General features: G+C 38.9%; 1 protein-coding gene across 4 annotated transcripts in view; it reads left to right on the forward strand.

Annotated features, from left to right (window-relative positions):
• Positions 1-18,965, forward strand: part of LPGAT1 (lysophosphatidylglycerol acyltransferase 1) — a 125,280-nt gene that overhangs the window by 75,052 nt on the left and 31,263 nt on the right. For all 4 annotated transcript variants that reach the window (XR_009516640.2, XM_059995117.1, XM_059995108.2 and 1 more), the window contains one exon: positions 16,870-16,988. Coding sequence is in view for 3 of the 4 variants with exons in the window: in XM_059995117.1 (XP_059851100.1) it covers positions 16,870-16,988 (119 nt within the window). In the remaining variant the exon portion in view is untranslated. The remainder of the gene's footprint in view (positions 1-16,869; positions 16,989-18,965) is intronic.

Consider the following 18,965-nt stretch of genomic DNA (forward strand, 5'->3'; position numbering starts at 1 on the left):
TGATTTCTTTCCTTCTGCTAGCTTTGGGGTTTTTTTGTTCTTCTTTCTCTAATTGCTTGAGGTGCAAGGTTAGGTTGTTTATTCGAGATGTTTCCTGCTTCTTAAGGTGGGCTTGTATTGCTATAAACTTCCCCCTTAGAACTGCTTTTGCTGCATCCCACAGGTTTTGGGTCGTTGTGTCTCCATTGTCATTTGTTTCTAGGTATTTTTTGATTTCCTCTTTGATTTCTTCAGTGATCTCTTCATTATTAAGTAGTGTATTGTTTAGCCTCCATGTGTTTGTATTTTTTACAGATCTTTTCCTGTAATTGATATCTAGTCTCATGGCGTTGTGGTCAGAAATGATACTTGATACAATTTCAATTTTCTTAAATTTACCAAGGCTTGATTTGTGACCTAAGATATGATCTATCCTGGAGAATGTTCCATGAGCACTTGAGAAAAATGTGTATTCTGTTGTTTTTGGATGGAGTGTCCTATAAATATCAATTAAGTCCATCTTGTTTAATGTATCATTTAAAGCTTGTGTTTCCTTATTTATTTTCATTTTGGATGATCTGTCCATGGGTGAAAGTGGGGTGTTTAAGTCCCCTACTATGAATGTGTTACTGTCGATTTCCCCTTTTATGGCTGTTAGTATTTGCCTTATGTATTGAGGTGCTCCTGTGTTGGGTGCATAAATATTTACAATTGTTATATCTTCTTCTTGGATCGATCCCTTGATCATTATGTAGTGTCCTTCTTTGTCTCTTTTAATAGTCCTTATTTTAAAGTCTATTTTGTCTGATATGAGAATTGCTACTCCAGCTTTCTTTTGGCTTCCATTTGCATGGAATATCTTTTTCCATCCCCTTACTTTCAGTCTGTATGTGTCTCTAGGTCTGAAGTGGGTCTCTTGTAGACAGCATATATAAGGGTCTTGTTTTTGTATCCATTCAGCTAATCTGTGTCTTTTGGTGGGAGCATTTAGTCCATTTACATTTAAGGTAATTATCGATATGTATGTTCCTATTCCCATTTTCTAAATTGTTTTGGGTTCGTTATTATAGGTCTTTTCCTTCTCTTGTGTTTCTTGCCTAGAGAAGATCCTTTAGCATTTGTTGTAAAGCTGGTTTGGTGGTGCTGAACTCTCTCAGCTTTTGCTTGTCTGTAAAGGTTTTAATTTCTCTGTCAAATCTGAATGAGATCCTTGCTGGGTAGAGTAGTCTTGGCTGCATGTTTTTCTCCTTCATCACTTTCAGTATGTCCTGCCACTCCCTTCTGGCTTGTAGGGTTTCTGCTGAGAGATCAGCTGTTAACCTTATGGGGATTCCCTTATGTGTTATTTGTTGTTTTTCCCTTGCTGCTTTTAATATGCTTTCTTTGTATTTAATTTTTGACAGTTTGATTAATATGTGTCTTGGCGTATTTCTCCTTGTATTTATCTTGTATGGGACTCTCTGTGCTTCCTGGACTTGATTAACTATTTCCTTTCCCATATTAGGGAAGTTTTCAACTATAATCTCTTCAAATATTTTCTCAGTCCCTTTCTTTTTCTCTTCTTCTTCTGGAACCCCTATAATTCGAATGTTGGTGCGTTTAATGTTGTCCCAGAGGTCTCTGAGACTGTCCTCAGTTCTTTTCATTCTTTTTTCTTTATTCTGCTCTGCAGTAGTTATTTCCACTATTTTATCTTCCAGGTCACTTATCCGTTCTTCTGCCTCAGTTATTCTGCTATTGATCCCATCTAGAGTACTTTTAATTTCATTTATTGTGTTGTTCATCGTTGCTTGTTTCATCTTTAGTTCTTCTAGGTCCTTGTTAACTGATTCTTGCATTTTGTCCAATCTATTGTCCATTCTATCTCCAAGATTTCGGATCAACCTTACTATCATTATTCTGAATTCTCTTTCAGGTAGACTGCCTATTTCCTCTTCATTTGTTAGGTCTGGTGCATTTTTATCTTGCTCCTTTATCTGCTGTGTGTTTTTCTGTCTTCTCATTTTGCTTATCTTACTTGTTTGGGGTCTCCTTTTTGCAGGCTGCAGGTTTGTAGTTCCTCCTGTTTTTGATGTCTGTCTCCAGTGGCTAAGGTTGGTTCAGTGGGTTGTGTAGGCTTCCTGGTGGAGGGGACTAGTGCCTGTGTTGTGGTGGATGAGGCTGGATCTTGTCTCTCTAGTGGGCAGGTTCACGTCTGGTGGTGTGTTTGGGGGTGTCTGTGGCCTTATTATGATTTTAGGCAGCCTCTCTGCTAATGGGTGGGGTTGTGTTCCTGTTTTGCTAGTTGTTTGGCATAGGTTTTCCAGCACTGTGGCTTGCTGGTCGTTGAGTGAAGCTGGGTGCTGGTGTTAAGATGGAGGTCTCTGGGAGATTTTCGCCGTTTGATATTATGTGGAGCTGGGAGGTCTCTTATTGATCAGTGTCCTGAAGTTGGCTGTCCTACCTCAGAGGCAGAGCCCTGCCTCCTGGCTGGAGCACCAAAAGCTTTTCATCCACAGGCTCAGGATAAAAGGGAGAAAAAGTAGAGGGAATTAGTAGAAGTATGAGGAAAGAAAGAAGGAAAGGAGGGTAGGAAGGAAGGAAGAAAGAAAGAAGCAAAGAAGGAAAGAAGGCAAGAAGGAAAGAAAGGAGGGAGGGAGGGAAGGAGGAAGGAAGGAAGGAGGGAAAGAAGGAAAAAAGACAGAAAGAAAGAAGATACAGTAAAAATAAAATAAAGTATAATAAAGTTATTGAATTAAAAAATTCTTATTTAGGAAAAAAAAAGGGACGGAAAGAACCTTAGGACAAATGTTGGAAGCAAAGCTATACAGACAAAATCTTACACAGAAGCATACACATACACCCTCACTAAAAGAGGTAAATGGGGAAAAATCCTAAATCTTGCTGTCAGAGACCACCTCCTCAATTTGGGATGATTCGTTGTCTAAAGGAGGGAGGGAAGGACGGAAAGAAAGAAAGAAAGAACGAAGGTAAAGTATAATAAGGTTATTAAAATTATTAAGAAAAAAAAATTTAAAAAAAAACATGGATAGAACCCTAGGACAAATGGTGGAAGCAAGACTATACAGACAAGATCTCACACAGAAGCATACACATACACATTCACAAAAAGAGGAAAGGGGAAAAAATCATAGATCTTGCTCCTAAAGTCCACTTCCTTAATTTGGGATGATTGGTTTTCTATTCAGGTATTCCACAGATGCAGGGTACATCAAGTTGATTGTGGAGCTTTAATCCGCTGCTTCTGAGGCTGCTGGGAGAGATTTCCCTTTCTCTTCTTTGTTCTCACAGCTCCCAGGGCTAAGCTTTGGATTTGGCCCTGCCACTGCGTGTAGATCGCTGGAGGGCGTCTGTTTTTTGCTCAGACAGGATGGGGTTAAAAGAGCCGCTGATTGGGGGCTCTGGCGCACTCAGGCCGGCGGGGACGGAGGGGCACAGAGTGCGGGGCGGGCCTGCGGTGGCAAAGGCCGGCGTGACTTTGCACCAGCCTGAGGCGCGCTGTGCGCTCTCCCGGGGAAGTTGTCCCTGGATCCCGGGAACCCGGCAGTGGCGGGCTGCACAGGCTCCGCGGAAGAGGGGTGTGGAGAGTGACCTGTGCTCGCACACAGGCCCTTCGGTGGCGGCAGCAGCAGCCTTAACGTCTCCCGCCCGCCTCTGGGGTCCGCGCTTTTAGCCGCGGCTTGCGCCCGTCTCTGGATTCCGCGCTTTCAGCCGCAGCTCGCGTCCGTCTCTGGATTCCGCGCTTTCAGCCGCGGCTCGCGCCCGTCTCTGGGGTTCGCGCTTTTAGCCGCGGCTCGCGCCCGTCTCTGGAGTTCCTTTAAGCAGCGTTCTTAAACCCCTCTCCTCACGCCCCAGGAAACAAAGAGGGAAGGAAAAGTCTCCTGCCTCTTCTGCAGGTGCAGGCTTTTCCCCGGACTCCCTCCCGGCTAGCTGTGGTGCACTAACCCCTTCAAGCTATGTTCAAGCCGCCAACCCCAGTCCTCTCCCTGCGCTCCGGCCTCAGCTCGCAGCCCCGCCCGCCCCGGCGGGTGAGCAGACAAGCCTCTCGGGCTGGTGAGTGCCGGTCGGCACCGATCCTCTGTGCGGGAATCTCCCCGCTTTGCCCTCCGCACCCGTTGCTGTGCACTCCTCCGCAGCTTCGAAGCTCCCCCCTCCGCCTCCCGCAGTCTCCGCCCGCGAAGGGGCTTCCTAGAGTGTGGAAACTTTTCCTCCTTCACAGCTCCCTCCCACTGGTGCAGGTGCCGTCCCTATTCTTTTGTCTCTGTTTTTTCTTTTGCCCTACCCAGGTACGTGGGGAGTTTCTTGCCTTTTGGGAGGTCTGAGGTCTTCTGCCAGCCTTCAGTAGGTGTTCTGTAGGAGTTGTTCCACGTGTAGATGTATTTCTGGTGTATCTGTGGGGAGGAAGGTGATCTCCGCGTCTTACTCTTCCGCCATCTTCCGCCTTCCTTCCAGGATGTCCTTTCTATCAGGAGCCAGTCCCTTTGCTTAGATTCCATTCCTTCCTGCTTGCCCAGGAACCTTCCTCCATTGTTAATCTTCTCTTTATTTAACTTTCATAAAAACTCTCAAATTTTCAATTACTCTTAAAAAATTGGAGGGTCTGGTAACCGGGGCCACATTCCCAGATATCAGCAACAGCCTGGAACTGGATAGGTAGCTGCCCTCTTTGGGGGTGGGGCATGTACTCTGTTTTTCACACAGTCCCACTGCTCTCTTCTGTCATATAGGAAGCCCACTTCCCTCACTTATGTCACCTGCCTGGTGACAAGAAAAGGGATTTTATATCTCCTGGCCTAAATTGTAGTATCTGACTTCTAAAAGTACCTCTGTAATCTGACCTCTTATTTACAGATATAACCTCATTTTCCATTTTTCCCAGTAGCAACTGTCTGTTCAAGGCCATTTCCCCCATGTCTTTGGTATCTCTTCCCTTCATGTTTTAGCTCCCAATGATTTCTTCTTTCCCTGCCTCCTGTGGTACGTATCTTCATGTGTAATGCATTAATCCCCAATTTATCTTTTATTCCCAATAAGTGAGCAGACCTCTTGAGGGCAGGGATCATATTGCATCAATTAAAAAGTTTGCTTAAGTTTTATTTGGAAGAAAATGTATTTTTTAAAAAACTGAAATCATCCAGCTCAGCGAGCTGCTGCCTCAGTAAGATGCTGGCCTGATGACAGGCACACGCCAGCTGAATTGATGAGGAACAGCAGATTCACAGTTCCAGTCTCAAGCTTCCTCCAGGGCATAGATCTGAGGACTGGAAAGGCTGGCAAAATTGCTTGTACTATTTAAAATGTTCTCTGTTTCAGTCTTTTATTTCTGCCCTTCCATGCTCTCTCTTCTCTCACCTTTTACTTTTTCTCTCTTTCTTTCTTTTTTGCTAAGTTCCTATAGTTGAATTTAATGAGTTAATTACCTTGTGATAGAACCCCTGTATACGTTTATGTCCCCCGCAGTGGTAGAATCCTATTTCTCTATGAAGAGAATAAAACTAGTTGGATGAATGAATACATCAGTAAGTGCTTTGGGGGATAGTGAGCAGGAGGTGCTGTAAATTAATTATCCTTACCATCTGTATGTTTTTCTTTGCAACTAATTCGGTCAGTCAAGAAGCAGCCGTAGAGTTCTGTTTCTTGTATTTGATAAAATATCTGTGAAGTGAGGAACTTGGATTCAGATATCTGTAAATTCCTTTCTAGCTGTAAACTTCATTAAAATCAAAACCCCTACCATATGTAATAGTCTGATTCTAAAACTATTTAGAGCTCTAGTAGCAAAGCAGAGAAGTACCCACATTGCCCTCTTATTTCCTAGCAATTTGGTGCAATCCTTTACCTTTAGGAGAAGTTAGAATTTCCCTTCTTCCAGTTACTCATTTTAGCAGCCTAAGGCAGATAGTACTTAATCCCACTGCTTACACTTTTCCCAATGGAAACAAATTAAAGTACCTTTGATTTAAATCCCCATCTCTGAATTTAGTATAGTGTTCTGTTGGTCAACTTACAAGTGAATGTAAGAAGCTATTTAAAAGGTTGAGAAAACAAAACTTTGAGCAAGTTGAGCATTTTGCATAGAGTGAAGTACTTTTATTGGAACATACTATAAAAAGAAACGTAAGATGTAAAGTCTTAGCTACTTCAGCTCTCAGTGGTTTAATAAAATACATTTGAACCAGACTACTCAGGGGGAGAGGTTTTTAGTTAGTGAAAGTGAGAAAATGAACATTTAAGAAACAAACAAAAAGAGTGCAGCCCAGTAGTAGTATCTTCCATTAATTTTTTTTTTTGCGGTACACGGGCCTCTCACTGTTGTGGCCTCTCCCGTTGCGGAGCACAGGCTCCGGACGCGCAGGCTCAGCGGCCATGGCTCACGGGCCCAGCCGCTCTGCAGCATGTGGGATCCTCGCGGACCGGGGCACGAACCCGCATCCCCCGCATCGGCAGGCGGACTCTCAACCACTGCGCCACCAGGGAAGCCCTTCCATTAATACTTTGATCTGGGGAGAAAAACCTTCCTGAATTACAAAAGTAATAAGTCAAATGCTGAAAACAGAAAAATATAAAGAAAAGAAAGAAAAATAACAGAGCAAGAATTATCTGTAGTTCTGCCATGCTTTTGTCATCATTATCCTTGGTACTCACATTCTCCCCCAACTTCTAACCCTGGCAATCCCTGATCTGTTCTCTTTCACTATAATTTTGTCTTTTTTGAGAATGTCATAAAATGGATTCATGCATTATGTAACCTTTTGAGACTGACTTCTTTCACTCAGCATGCCTTTGAAAGTCATCCAAGTTGTTGCATGTATCATTAGAATGTTCTTTTTGGTTGCTGAGTCGTATTCCATTGTATGAATGTACCACAGTTTATATCCATTCAGCTACTGAAGGATATTTGGTTTGTTTCTAGTTTTTAGCAGTTATGAATAGGCTGGTATAACATTCATGTACAGGTTTCTGTATTAACGTAAGTTTTCATTTCTCTAGGGTAGGAGTCAACAAACTATGCCCAATGGGCCAAATTTTCCTGTTGCCTGTTTTTATATGGCCCTATGAGCTAAGAATGGCTTTTACATTTGTAAAGGTTTGTAAAAAACAACAACAAGAAAAGAAGAATTTGCAACAGAGACCATATGTGGCCTGCAAAGCTTAAAATATTTAATGGCTGACCCTTTGCAGAAAAAGTTTGCTAACCCCTGCTCTAGGGTAAATACCCAAGAGTGGGTTTCCTGGGTCAGATGGTAAGTGTATTTTTAACTTTATAAGAAACTGCCAAACTGTTTCCAGAGTGGCTATACATTTTGCATTTCTATCAGCAGTGTCTACAAGTTCCAGTTTTTCTGCATCCTTATCAAAATTTGGTATTATCAGTATGTTTAATTTTAGTCATTCTAGTAAATGTATAGTAGTTGCTCGTCATGGTTTTAATTTGTATTTCCCTAGTGGCTGATGATGTTGTACATCTTTTCATATGGTTGTTTGCCATCCTTATATCCTCTTTGGTGAGGTGTCCAAGTTTTCTGCCTGGTTTTTACTTGGGTGGTTTGTTATCTTACTGCTGAGTTTTGGAAGTTCTATAAGTATTCTGGATACAAAGACACAAATCCGTTGTTGGATATGTGATTGCATATATTTTCTCCCAGTCTTTTCATTCTCTTAACAGTGTCTTTTGCTGAGCAAAAGGTTTAAATTTCGATGAAGTGCAATTTACTGATTTTTTTTCTTTTATGAGTTATTAATTGTTGTGTAAGGTATAGGTTTAGGTTTCATATTTTTCTAACATTGTTTTTTGAAAAGACTATTCTTTCTCCATTGGATTGACTTTACACCTTTGTCAAAAATCATTTAGCCATATTTGTGTGGTCTATTTCTGGACTCTCTTTTCTGCTCTGTTGATCTGTGTGTCTGATCCTTCACCAATACCATGCCATTTGATTATTGTAGCTTTATAGTAAGTTTTAAAATTGGGTAGTATGATTCCTCCAACTTTATTCTCCTTTTCAAAGTTATTTTGCTTTTTCTAGTTTGTTGGCCTTTCTTTATAAGTTTTAGAATCCAATTGCCTGTATCTGCAAAAGTTCTTCTTGGCATTTTCATTAGAATTGTGTTTTACTTGTAGATCAGTTTGTGGGAGAATTGATATCTTTAATATGTTGAATCTTTCAATCCATGAACATGGTATTCATTTCATTTTGGCCTTCTTTAATTTCTTTCATCAGGACTTTGTAGTTTTCAGCATACAGATCCTGTCCATGTGTTTTAGATTTGTACCTAAGTATATTTTTTGAGCTATTGTAAGTGGGCTTTAATTTTTAAAAATTTCCTATCATTCATTACTAGTATAAAAATATGATTGATACTTACTGTTAGTAACTTTGCTAAACTCACTTATTAATAATAGGAGTTTTTTGTAGATTAATTGGGACATTCTACAGAGACAGTCATGCTATTTGTCAATATGGGCAGAATTATCTCTTCCTTTCCAACCTGTATGACTTTCATTTCTTTTTCTTATTTATTTATTTATTTATTTTTGCATTATTGAACTGGCTAGGACTTCTGGGATAATGTTAAATAAGAGAGGTGAGATTGGACATCCTTGCCTTGTTCTCAATCTTAGGGAGAAAGCACTCATATAACTAATACTAAATATTATGTTAACTATAGGTTTTGTGTAGAAACACTTTATTACATTGAGGAAATTCCTTTCTGTTCTTAGTTTACTGAGAGTTTTTTTCATGAATGTATATTGGAATTTGTTTAGTGCTGTTTGTGCGTCAATTCATATGTGTCTTAGTCTGTTTGAGCTGCTATAAGAAAATGTCACAGGCGGGGTGACTTATAAACAACAGAAGTTTATTGCTCATAGTTCTGGAGACTTGGAAGTCCAAGACAAGGTGCCAGCATAGTCACCTTCTGATGAGGGCTCTCTTCATGGTTCATAGCCTTTTCACTGTGCCCTCATTTGGTAGAATGGGCTAGACAGCTCAGTGGGATCTCTTTTATAAGTGCACTAATCCCATTCATGAGGGCTCAACCCTTATGACCTAATCACTTTCCAAAGTCCTCATCTGCTAATGCCATCACCTTTGGGGATTAGGACTTCAACATTTGAATTTTAGGGGGACACAGACCTTCAGACCATAGCAATATAATCATGAGGTTTTCCTTCCTCAGACTGTTAATATAGTGGACTATTACACTGATTAATTTTTAATATTCAATCAACCTTGTATTCCTGTGATGATAAACCTTACTTGGTTGCAGTGTATATTATTGGATTCCATTTCCTAACATTTATTGAGGATTTTAATGGATATAAGTCTATAGTTTTGTTTGTTTGTTTGTTTGTTTCTGGTTTTGGTATAAGGGTAATGCTGGCCTTATAAAGTAAACTTGAAAGTTTTCCCTTCTTTTCTGGAAGAGATTGTTTAGAATTGGTGTTATTTCTTTTTAAAATGTTTGGCAGAATTTGCTAGTGAAATCATCTGGGCCAGAAGAATTATTTTTTGGAAGATTTCTGACTATAAAATCAATTTATTTAATAGGCTGCTTTATTTTCTGTCTTTCACATTAAAGGCTTTTTCTGGGTATCTGGTAATACCTGACCATCTGTTCTTATTTAAGAGTAGGGGACTATAAAGTTGATTGGTAGCCCTGTTTGTGGCTGCGTCTTGTCCACACTAAGCCTCATTGTAGGATAATCTGATTGGAATACTTCACTGGAGAATCCTAATGTCAATATTTTTAGATCTTTTCTCTTGAGCTGATCAGATTTCCTAGAGAAGACTCCTCCAAACTCTTGCTGCCATATCCTGGGGCTGAGTGGGTAAAGATTAGGCATCAGAGGGCTTGATCTTTGGTTTCAATAAGCACATGTTCACTTAGTCCTCATGTAGTCTGTACTATTCTCATTTGTTATTTAACCTCACTCTGATTTTACCACAGGATTATATTGACCTAAATCGTTTTGAACTTTCTAACGTAGTGGTTTTAAATGGATAGAGGTGGGGGTGGGATGTTTGGAAGTGTGTAGGCTCTTGAGGGTTGTAACAGAGAATGTTGGTCAGGTGTGCTAAAAGTTTTGCAATGCTGATGACTGCAGGAAGAATTGCTTCTCCCGAGATACCAATATCTCCCCTGTTGGAAACTGTCTAGGTTTAAGTTAAAGCAAATCTCAATACCAGTTAGAGTTAATTATCACTTATTATCTTTGACTTTCTTGCTCTTTCTTTTTCCATTCTTGCCAGTGGTGGTTTAGATTTTACTGGTATTTGAAATTAGCAGCTATTTTAAAGTTTTCTTTTAAGCAGGTGGCTAGAGTGGAAGTGAGAAGACTAGTTAGGAGGTCACTTCAGAAGTCCAAGAAAGAGGTACTGATGGCTTGGCCTAGAGTAGTAGTAAAGTAGGAGAGACAGAGGTTGCAGGATGTGCTTTGGAGATAGAGTCCAAAGGACTTAGAGATGGATTAAATATGGAGAATTGAGGAAAGGGGGGAATCAAAAGTGGTCTTAGGTTTGGTCTTGAACTGACTGGGTGAATGATGGTGTCCTTCGCTGAGATGGAGCAGACTAGGGTAAAGAGCTGGTTCTGTATTGAGCACATTAAATTTAAGATACCTGTATCCTGGGCCCAAAGACAATGTTGATTTTTTTTTTTTCTTAGATACTCTTTGCCTTTTTAGACTTGTTTATTATTCAGCTGTCATGCAAAAACCTCTTGATCCTTGGCTTCTGCACCGTTCCTTATTGTTGCCGCCCACTAACCTTATTTGTGGAGGACTTTGGGACTTGGCTTGTCCACCCCACTTCTTGGCATAATCATGGGCAACGTCAGGGGCTGTGTGGGCAACTTACCCGTTCCTGTTCTCAAGGTTCCTTGATGTAGCCTGCCAGCAGTGACAGCATGATACAGTGGTTTTGAATCCCAGTTCCCCTACTGCCTAACTGTGTAACTTTGAAGATACTGCTTAACCTTCTGTGTCTCATTTTCTTCAATTGTAAATTGGGGATAACAGTGTCTGTACATTTGGGATTTTGTGAAGATACATAGGAAAATAATGTGAATTATTTTCTCTTACTAATTATTAATGCCTGACACATAGTAAGCATTCTATAAATGTTGGCTATTAAGATTATTAGTATTTAATTATATATCTATTTAATAATATATACTACTATTATTCTTTTAGTTAAGCAACCCCTCCAAAAGCTACACCGTGAGCCTTGCCTCCTCAAATTTAACCTCTTAAATTAAATTAAATTAATTAAAGTGCCAAAAGGCACTGACCACAACTTCCTAGTATGTTCAGTATACTTGTTTTAAGAAAATAAAACTCGTCAGAGCTAAAATTCCAGTGGTTCTTATTTACAGACATACATTAGATTCACCCGGGGGCTTTCTCACAACGTCTGGGCCCTATCTATGGGGGTTTGAGTAGGATGGGTAAAGGTGGAGATGGGGGATGGCTTCAAGTATCTCTACTATAATAGCCCTCCCTCAGTTTTCTTTAGTGAATTACCCCCTTGCTTGGTTCCTTTCCTCACCAGTCTCCTCTCCATTAATCAGTACCTTAATCTACTTTCTCACGGCTACCCTTCATGTCCTCACTCCCTTTTTATCTTCCTCTGCTAACCCCTAACTTTGGATGAGTCCAACCCACTCTGCCTCCAATGTGTGTTACTGAAAGCCACAGTTCTTGAGCTACATGAGATTCTTTTATGTGTTTTGTTGCTCTCTAATCTTTACTATTCATATTAGAATACCTGACCTTACGTGACACGGTAGTTGTATGACTCTTTTAGTTAATAGTGATTTCAAAAGTAACTTCAACTGTCATGTAATCTAATTGCCCAGGACGTCTGTGATTCTGTCATTTATATCTCATTCATCTTCACAATATGTTTGAGTAGCATAATGATATTAATGTTTCTTAAGTGAGTCACAGAATGGTAAATAGTTTGCGGCATCAGCTTGCAGGCATTTTTTTTTGAACTTTGAGAAGTAAGGTATTATGGTCGTGTATAAAGCAACCTTTCTTCTCTGCATTAATTCTGTTTTGTGGGTCAGTATAACAGCTTTAGCATCACTGTTTTAAAGGAAATTGTGATGGTTTATTGTTTTTATTTTCTTTTTGAGATGTGAACTGTCATGATCAATTTTAGTCTAAAACTTTTGGGGGGAGGTTCATTAATTGTGTGTGTGTGTGTGTGTGTGTGTGTGTGTGTGTGTGTGTGTGTGTGTGTATAGCAGGTGATAATCTTTGGCTTTGGTTTTTAACAAGAATTTTAAAAAATTCAATTACAACTAGGGAACTTTTCTTCCAGTTTTTACTCAGTTGTTTTTCATTCCCTTTGGAAGTAGTGGACCTGACCCAGTTCTTTTTTGAGAATTCCTTTCACAGAACAGTGTGTTAAAATATTTTTGTCCTTCTAATCAAGTACAATGTAAGAACTGGCAGGCATCCATAGCTTCTGTTCTTTAACATGAGACTAATTCTATTCCTTGATTAAGATACTGGCTCCATTATTATACTTACTGGTTTGGATAGCAGGGTATGATTTGAGGAACATAGCTATTTCATACATAAAATAAATGCTTTTTCTCTACAAGCATTTTTTAATCTTGATTTTGTTAGTCATAACTTTCTAACAGTGATCTTTGAAGTATATAATGGTTTGGTAAAAGAAGAATACCATAGATACTGGAAATGAAATTTATTGTTGAATAAAATTTAGATTATTATAAAATCCAGCATGACTTTATTGCTACATCAGGATAATTTTAAAAAGTTGATCCTTCTACCTTCACTTGTTTGATTTAGTATGTGTGTGAGTCATAGCAAATTGACATTTAGTTTGAAAATTAATTTTAGCTAAGTTATGGCTGAGAGATAAAATATGTATTGGATTAACTCTTAATGATTATACCCTGAAAGTATTATAGAAATAAACATTGAGAACCCTTTATAATACGTAATGGTAGATTTCTGTGATAATGTTCTGGATGTTTAAAATACAGTGCTGTTGTTCTTTTCCTATAGTTGGTTAGAAAAAAACTATAATTTGGGGGGAATAGAATGGAAAAGAGAAAGGATGGGGAAAATTGAGGAGGGTGGAGTATATTAGTTTCAGAGGGCTGCCATAACAAAGTACCACCAGCAAAGTTCCTGTGGCTTAAAACAACAGGAATTTATTCTCTCACAGTTCCAGAGGTTAGAAGTCTGAAACTGAGGTGCTGACAGGGTTGTGTTCTGTCTGAAGTCTCTGGTGGGAAGGATCCTTCCTTGCCTCTTGCTCGCTTTGGGTGGTTGTCTGCAGTCCTTGGCTTGTAGACACATCACTCCAGTCTTTGCCTCCATTGTCGCATGGCATTCTGCCTGTGTATCTCTGTCCAAATTTCCCTCTTTTTTTAAGGATACTGGTCATATTGGATATAGGTTTAGGGCCCATCCTAATCCATCATGACCTCATCTTAACTTGATACATCTACAAAGCCCCTGTTTCCAAATAGGGTCACATTCACAGGTTTTGGATGGATGTAAATTTGGTGGGACACTATTTAAGCCAGAACAGAGAGTTCTAAATTCAATTTTTATTTTGAGATTTAAACCAACACACTAGATTTATCTACTTTATATAAAGCAAGTAAGATACATTTTAAGTAGAAAACTTATTTTTATTTGCAGTTATATTCACACATATGCTTTCCTACTGCACAGGCCTAGGTATCTAGTATTTTCCATTCATGTAGCAGAAATTGCATTAAAGGACTATTTGGTTATGAAACATCTATTTATATAGATGTAGAACTAGAAGACTTTCCACATTACCTCTTAATAGCCTAATATCTATAGAACCAAGTTAGACTTTTCTTGAGTGTTTTAACTGCATTAGAATAATACTTTTGTTCTTATTTGTTTTATATCCACAGTGCCTGATGCTGATTTATTGAGTGAAGAATGAATTAATGAAAGAATGGTGGTGTGTGTGTGTGTGTGTGTGTGTGCGTGTGCGTGTGCGTGTGCACGCATGTTCATTGAAGGGTTGTCAACAGAGATGTGTTATGAGGAGTTTTCATTTAGTAAATATATTCTCTCTTCACACGCTGTTCTGCACTTTGCTTTTATTACTTATAGTATATCATTCCATATTAGTGTAAAAATGCTATGATTACATAATATTCCATTGCATGGATATATTATAATTTATTTAACTAGTCTCCCTTTTTATTTTTAATTGTGACAAAAGACACATAACATAAAATTTACCATCTTAACCATTTTTAAGTGTCAGTATTGTTAAGTATATTCACGTTATTGTGTAACCAATCTCCAAAACTTTTTTTTTTTTTTTTTTTTGCTGTACGCGGGCCTCTCACTGTTGTGGTCTCTCCCGTTGCGGAGCACAGGCTCCGGACACGCAGACCCAGCGTCCATGGCTCACGGGCCCAGCCTCTCCGCGGCATGTGGGATCTTCCCAGACCGGGGCACGAACCCGTGTCCCCTGCATCGGCAGGCGGACTCTCAACCACTGCGCCACCAGGGAAGCCCTAAAACTTTTTCATTTTATAAAACCAAAACTCCATACTAATTAAACAACTCCCCAGTTTTCCCTCCTGTCAACCACCATTTTAGAAATTTCTATGAATTTGAGCTAGTCTCTCTTTTTAGTTTTCATCTTTGCTCTTATAAACAATGCTGCAATAAAGAGCTTTGCATATGTGTCATTTTACGCATGAATAAGTATATTTGTAAGATGAATTCCTAGAAGTGGAATTGCTAGGTAGAAGGATTTTCACATTTCTTAGTTCTGATATATATATCGCCAAACTGACTTCCAAAACTCTTGTACCAATTTATACTCCCCCTGCTCCCACACACAGTGTATATCAGCTATTCAAGTATGTTTCAGTAAAGTTAGCTTGTCAGCTAGACTTCACTGGCAACTTGGGAGAGGAAAGGCCGCTGTGAAGGAAAGTTGGTGTTGCTGGGCTGTCCCCAGTGTTCTACATCTATTCCTTAAGGATTACTTGACATCTGTAATGTAGTTTCCATTCTGCATTCATTTTAAAAACTTAAAAACTGGGCTTCCCTGGTGGCGCAGTGGTTGGGAGTCCGCCTGCCGATGCAGGGGACATGGGTTCGTGCCCCGGTCTGGGAGGATCCCACATGCCGCGGAGCGGCTGGGCCCGTGAGCCATGGCTGCTGGGCCTGCGTGTCCGGAACCTGTGCTCCGCAGCAGGAGAGGCCACAACAGTGAGAGGCCCGCGTACCGCAAAAAAAAAAAAAAAAACTTAAAAACTTTCACCGTATAGTGTAAGCTATTCGTGTGTTAGTAATAACTTCTGAGAGAATGACTGGAATACCTCACTTTGCAGGTAGGTACCACAACTGAATATATGTTCAGCCCAGCTGAAATTCCCTTAATACAAATCTTTAAGATCTTTAAAATGAATGCATAGATACCTTGCTTTAATGGCTGGTTTTTTTTTTTTTTTGGCTGCATTGGGTCTTTCATGCTGCGCATGGGCTCTCTAGTTGTGGCGCACGGGGGCTTCTCTTGTTGCAGAGCACAGGCTCTAGGCGTGGGGGTTTCAGTAGTTGTAGCACGCAGGCTCAGTAGTTGTGGCTCGCGGACTTTAGAGTGCAGGCTCAGCAGTTGTGACGCACAGGCTTAGTGGCTCCGCGACATGTGGGCTCTACCCAGACCAAAGCTCGAACCCGTTTCCCCTGCATTGGCAGGCAGATTGTTAACCACTGCGCCACCAGGGAAGCCCTTAAATGGCTTTTAATAATAAAAAAAATTAACGGAACTCTTTTCTCAAATGAACTCTTATGAGGAGCTCCGCTGTATTGGGGTGACAGTGAAAGGTGACTGTGAAGGAGGGAGGCTGGCAGAGGTAAAGCAGGTGAGCAACAGGTCTCCCATCCCTATTTCATCCAGAACTATTACACACAGGTGACTCAACTTCTTTCCTTATAGCAGTGAGTGAGATGAGTGAATGCTAACATATATTCAGCCTCTGGTAATTCACGTCAGACATTTGAGGAACCTAGAACCTTCTTTGTAGAGTCCTGATGTTTGACACTGATGCTCAGTTTTATTTTTTTGCGTGTAGTAAATTTGGTATAAAATGAGGCGTAACTACCTGGAGATATCACTGTTTTCCTTAAAGTGTACATATAGGCTTTGGTGCATTGACTTTTCATCTGGAGATTTTTAATAAATGTAACATCCTTAATTAGTTTTCTTGTAAAATGAAAATGCTTACACATTTTATAATATTTGCATATTTTATTATAAAGTAGAATTTAAGGGGGCTTTGGGAACCACCTCCCAATGATGATCAGTATTAAGTTTTGAATTCATTTCCTCAGACTTTTTTCAATGTATTAAGTTGCATGTAAATTTTATTCCTTCTTTGAAAAGATGGGATTATATTTTATATACTGTTCTGTGGTATGTTTTGTTTACTTGATAAGAAGTCCTTTTGGGTTAGTGTATAGAGATATCCTCCATTCTTTTAATGGGTTTATACTCTTCCATTATATAAAAATTATCCATTCCCCTGTTGCTGAACGTGTAAGTTGCAATAAATATCCTTTGTGCATATCTTTGCCTGTTTGGACAAATGTTTCTATAGGATAAACTCTTAAATAGAATTTCTAAATCAAAGGTATGGCCGTTTTACATTTTAACGGATGTTTTGGGTCTCTATAAAATATGAACATCCTGATTTTTATAGGAAATAAACTTAGTTCTAAACTTTTAGAAGTTTTAGCTAAGTGATGTATCATCATTAATGTGCACCAGTGTTTCTAATACAAGTCTTCTGGAAATGTATACATTTTTTAAATGACAGCTTTGAAACTTTTTGTTCTTACAGTGATGGAATGGGGGGAAGATATTAAAGCAATTTCGAAAGATGAAGCAGTAATGTTGGTGAATCATCAGGCAACAGGAGATGTGTGTACTTTGATGATGTGCCTCCAGGACAAAGGACTGGTAAGCCATCCTGAAGGCAGAGATAGGCTGCAGAAAGGGGAGGTTAACAGAGAATCAGTTTACGGATCTTACCACAGTTGGGAATGTAGACTTACACTTTAATATGTATACTTTTCATGAAAATTTAGAAAAATTTAAAAAGAGAAATATACTATGTATATAACTCTAAATTATTCTAAGAGAGGAATTTACAGACCTAAAGAAAAATAACTGGGATAATGTGGATTATATCTCCACAAAGCTGTTTTTTAAAAAAGATAACTGAAATGGAAGCAAAGTTAATATGGTTCAGCATGGGGCTGTCTTGAGGTGAGTGGTGGATTGCCAGTTTGAGAAATACAAACACAAAAAGCAGTTTGCTTAAGATAGAAGAGTAAAATTGGACAGGGAATTAGGTGATCTTGGGGATCTTTAGCCAAAAGAAAGTAAGGTAAATATTATTTTGGATTTCACTTAGAAAGCAAATTGAAAGGAAAGATATTAGGGCCATTTTATTCAGCGTTCTAGGACTGTGTTTGAACTGTTGACTTCACATTGCTTATATTGCTAACTAAAACATACCTGTAAACTGGGAGGGTTTAAAATAAAGTCAGTCCTTAACATTAAAATAATTGTTACCTTAAGAGTAGGTAAAGCGGTTATGTTCATAGAAAAGTAAATAAATAGAAAACACATAAAATTAATGGAATTAATATTTGGCCTAATAGTGAAGAAACAAATCAATAGGTATTTTATAAGTGTTTCATATTTATGGTCACCGACTATAAATATAGAAGACCATCCTATAAGATACTATCCCCGTAAAGCAACTAATAATCTAGTGGTAGGTGGAGAGAGGGAATAGCAAACAATACTTAATTGCAAAGTGAGAAATATTCAGTGGAAAGTGAGCTCACCATGTACTTGGTGGATATAGAAAACTTTGTGGAGGGGAGAGGACGTAAACTTGACCTTGAAGGGTGAGTAGAATTTAGTTAGGCAGAGTAGTGAAGCAAGGGCCTCTTCTTTAGTGAAATAATCTTGGCCAAAACACTAAGGCAAGAATACGCCTGGTGTGTTTACGTCCCAGAGTTTGCATTCAGCAGCTCAGGGGTCAGAAAATGAGGTGACAGTAAATGGAAAATATGTTTGCTTATTATGGAATCTGTTTTTGTTGTTTATCTGAAAAGCAGAGGCATAATTTTGCTAGAATGTAGAATAAATTCAGTCCTTTCTTATATTCAGAATCATATTCAGAATTGTTATATCACTGTGTAGATATATTTGCATTATAATAATATTTACTGCCTGTCCCCTAAATTCTTGATGTTAAAATTGTGTAAAAACTAGTTTGTTTGGCTTTGTATCAAGGAGAACATTTTTATGCTTACCGATAAGATACTTATATTTATAGTGATTTTTCTGAGGGCCTACAGTGTCTTCAATTGGTTTTTGAATCTCAAAGAGTGCTTAAAACGGTGACTATAAATATGCCTAACTTTGTTACTCTAACTCCAGTTTGGCAGAGATGAGAACTGTATTAACCAGAGTATCAGGTAATCTGAGATTCACCGATATTGTGGACAAGAAAAATTTTGGTTTATTTGTTTGCTCTTGTAAAAAGATTTTAGTTGGTCTTTGGTTCATTTTTCTGTCCAGAGTTATTTTGTTTTTATTTTCAGATTAATTATACTAATGTTATTATCTAATATTACAAAATAATTTGAAACCTTGAAGAATTTTTTATCTTGTTTCATAAAGGAGTAATTGAGAAATAAAAAGGTGGAAACATGAAAATTTCTGGCTCCTGCGTAATAAGTATGGGGCAATATTAATTAACATTCACAAGTAGGAATGTTTACTTGATTAATTGCATACTCCATGGGCACGTTCAAAGAAAGAAAGCTAATGCTAAATTGTGGGCCAGTTTAAAAATACTAGTTTAATGGTGATGTGAGCATAACATAGCTTTTTGAATTCAGGAATTCCTGTAGCGCC

This window comes from Delphinus delphis, chromosome 1 (assembly GCF_949987515.2).
Source record: "Delphinus delphis chromosome 1, mDelDel1.2, whole genome shotgun sequence".
Taxonomy (NCBI): Eukaryota; Metazoa; Chordata; class Mammalia; order Artiodactyla; family Delphinidae; genus Delphinus; species Delphinus delphis.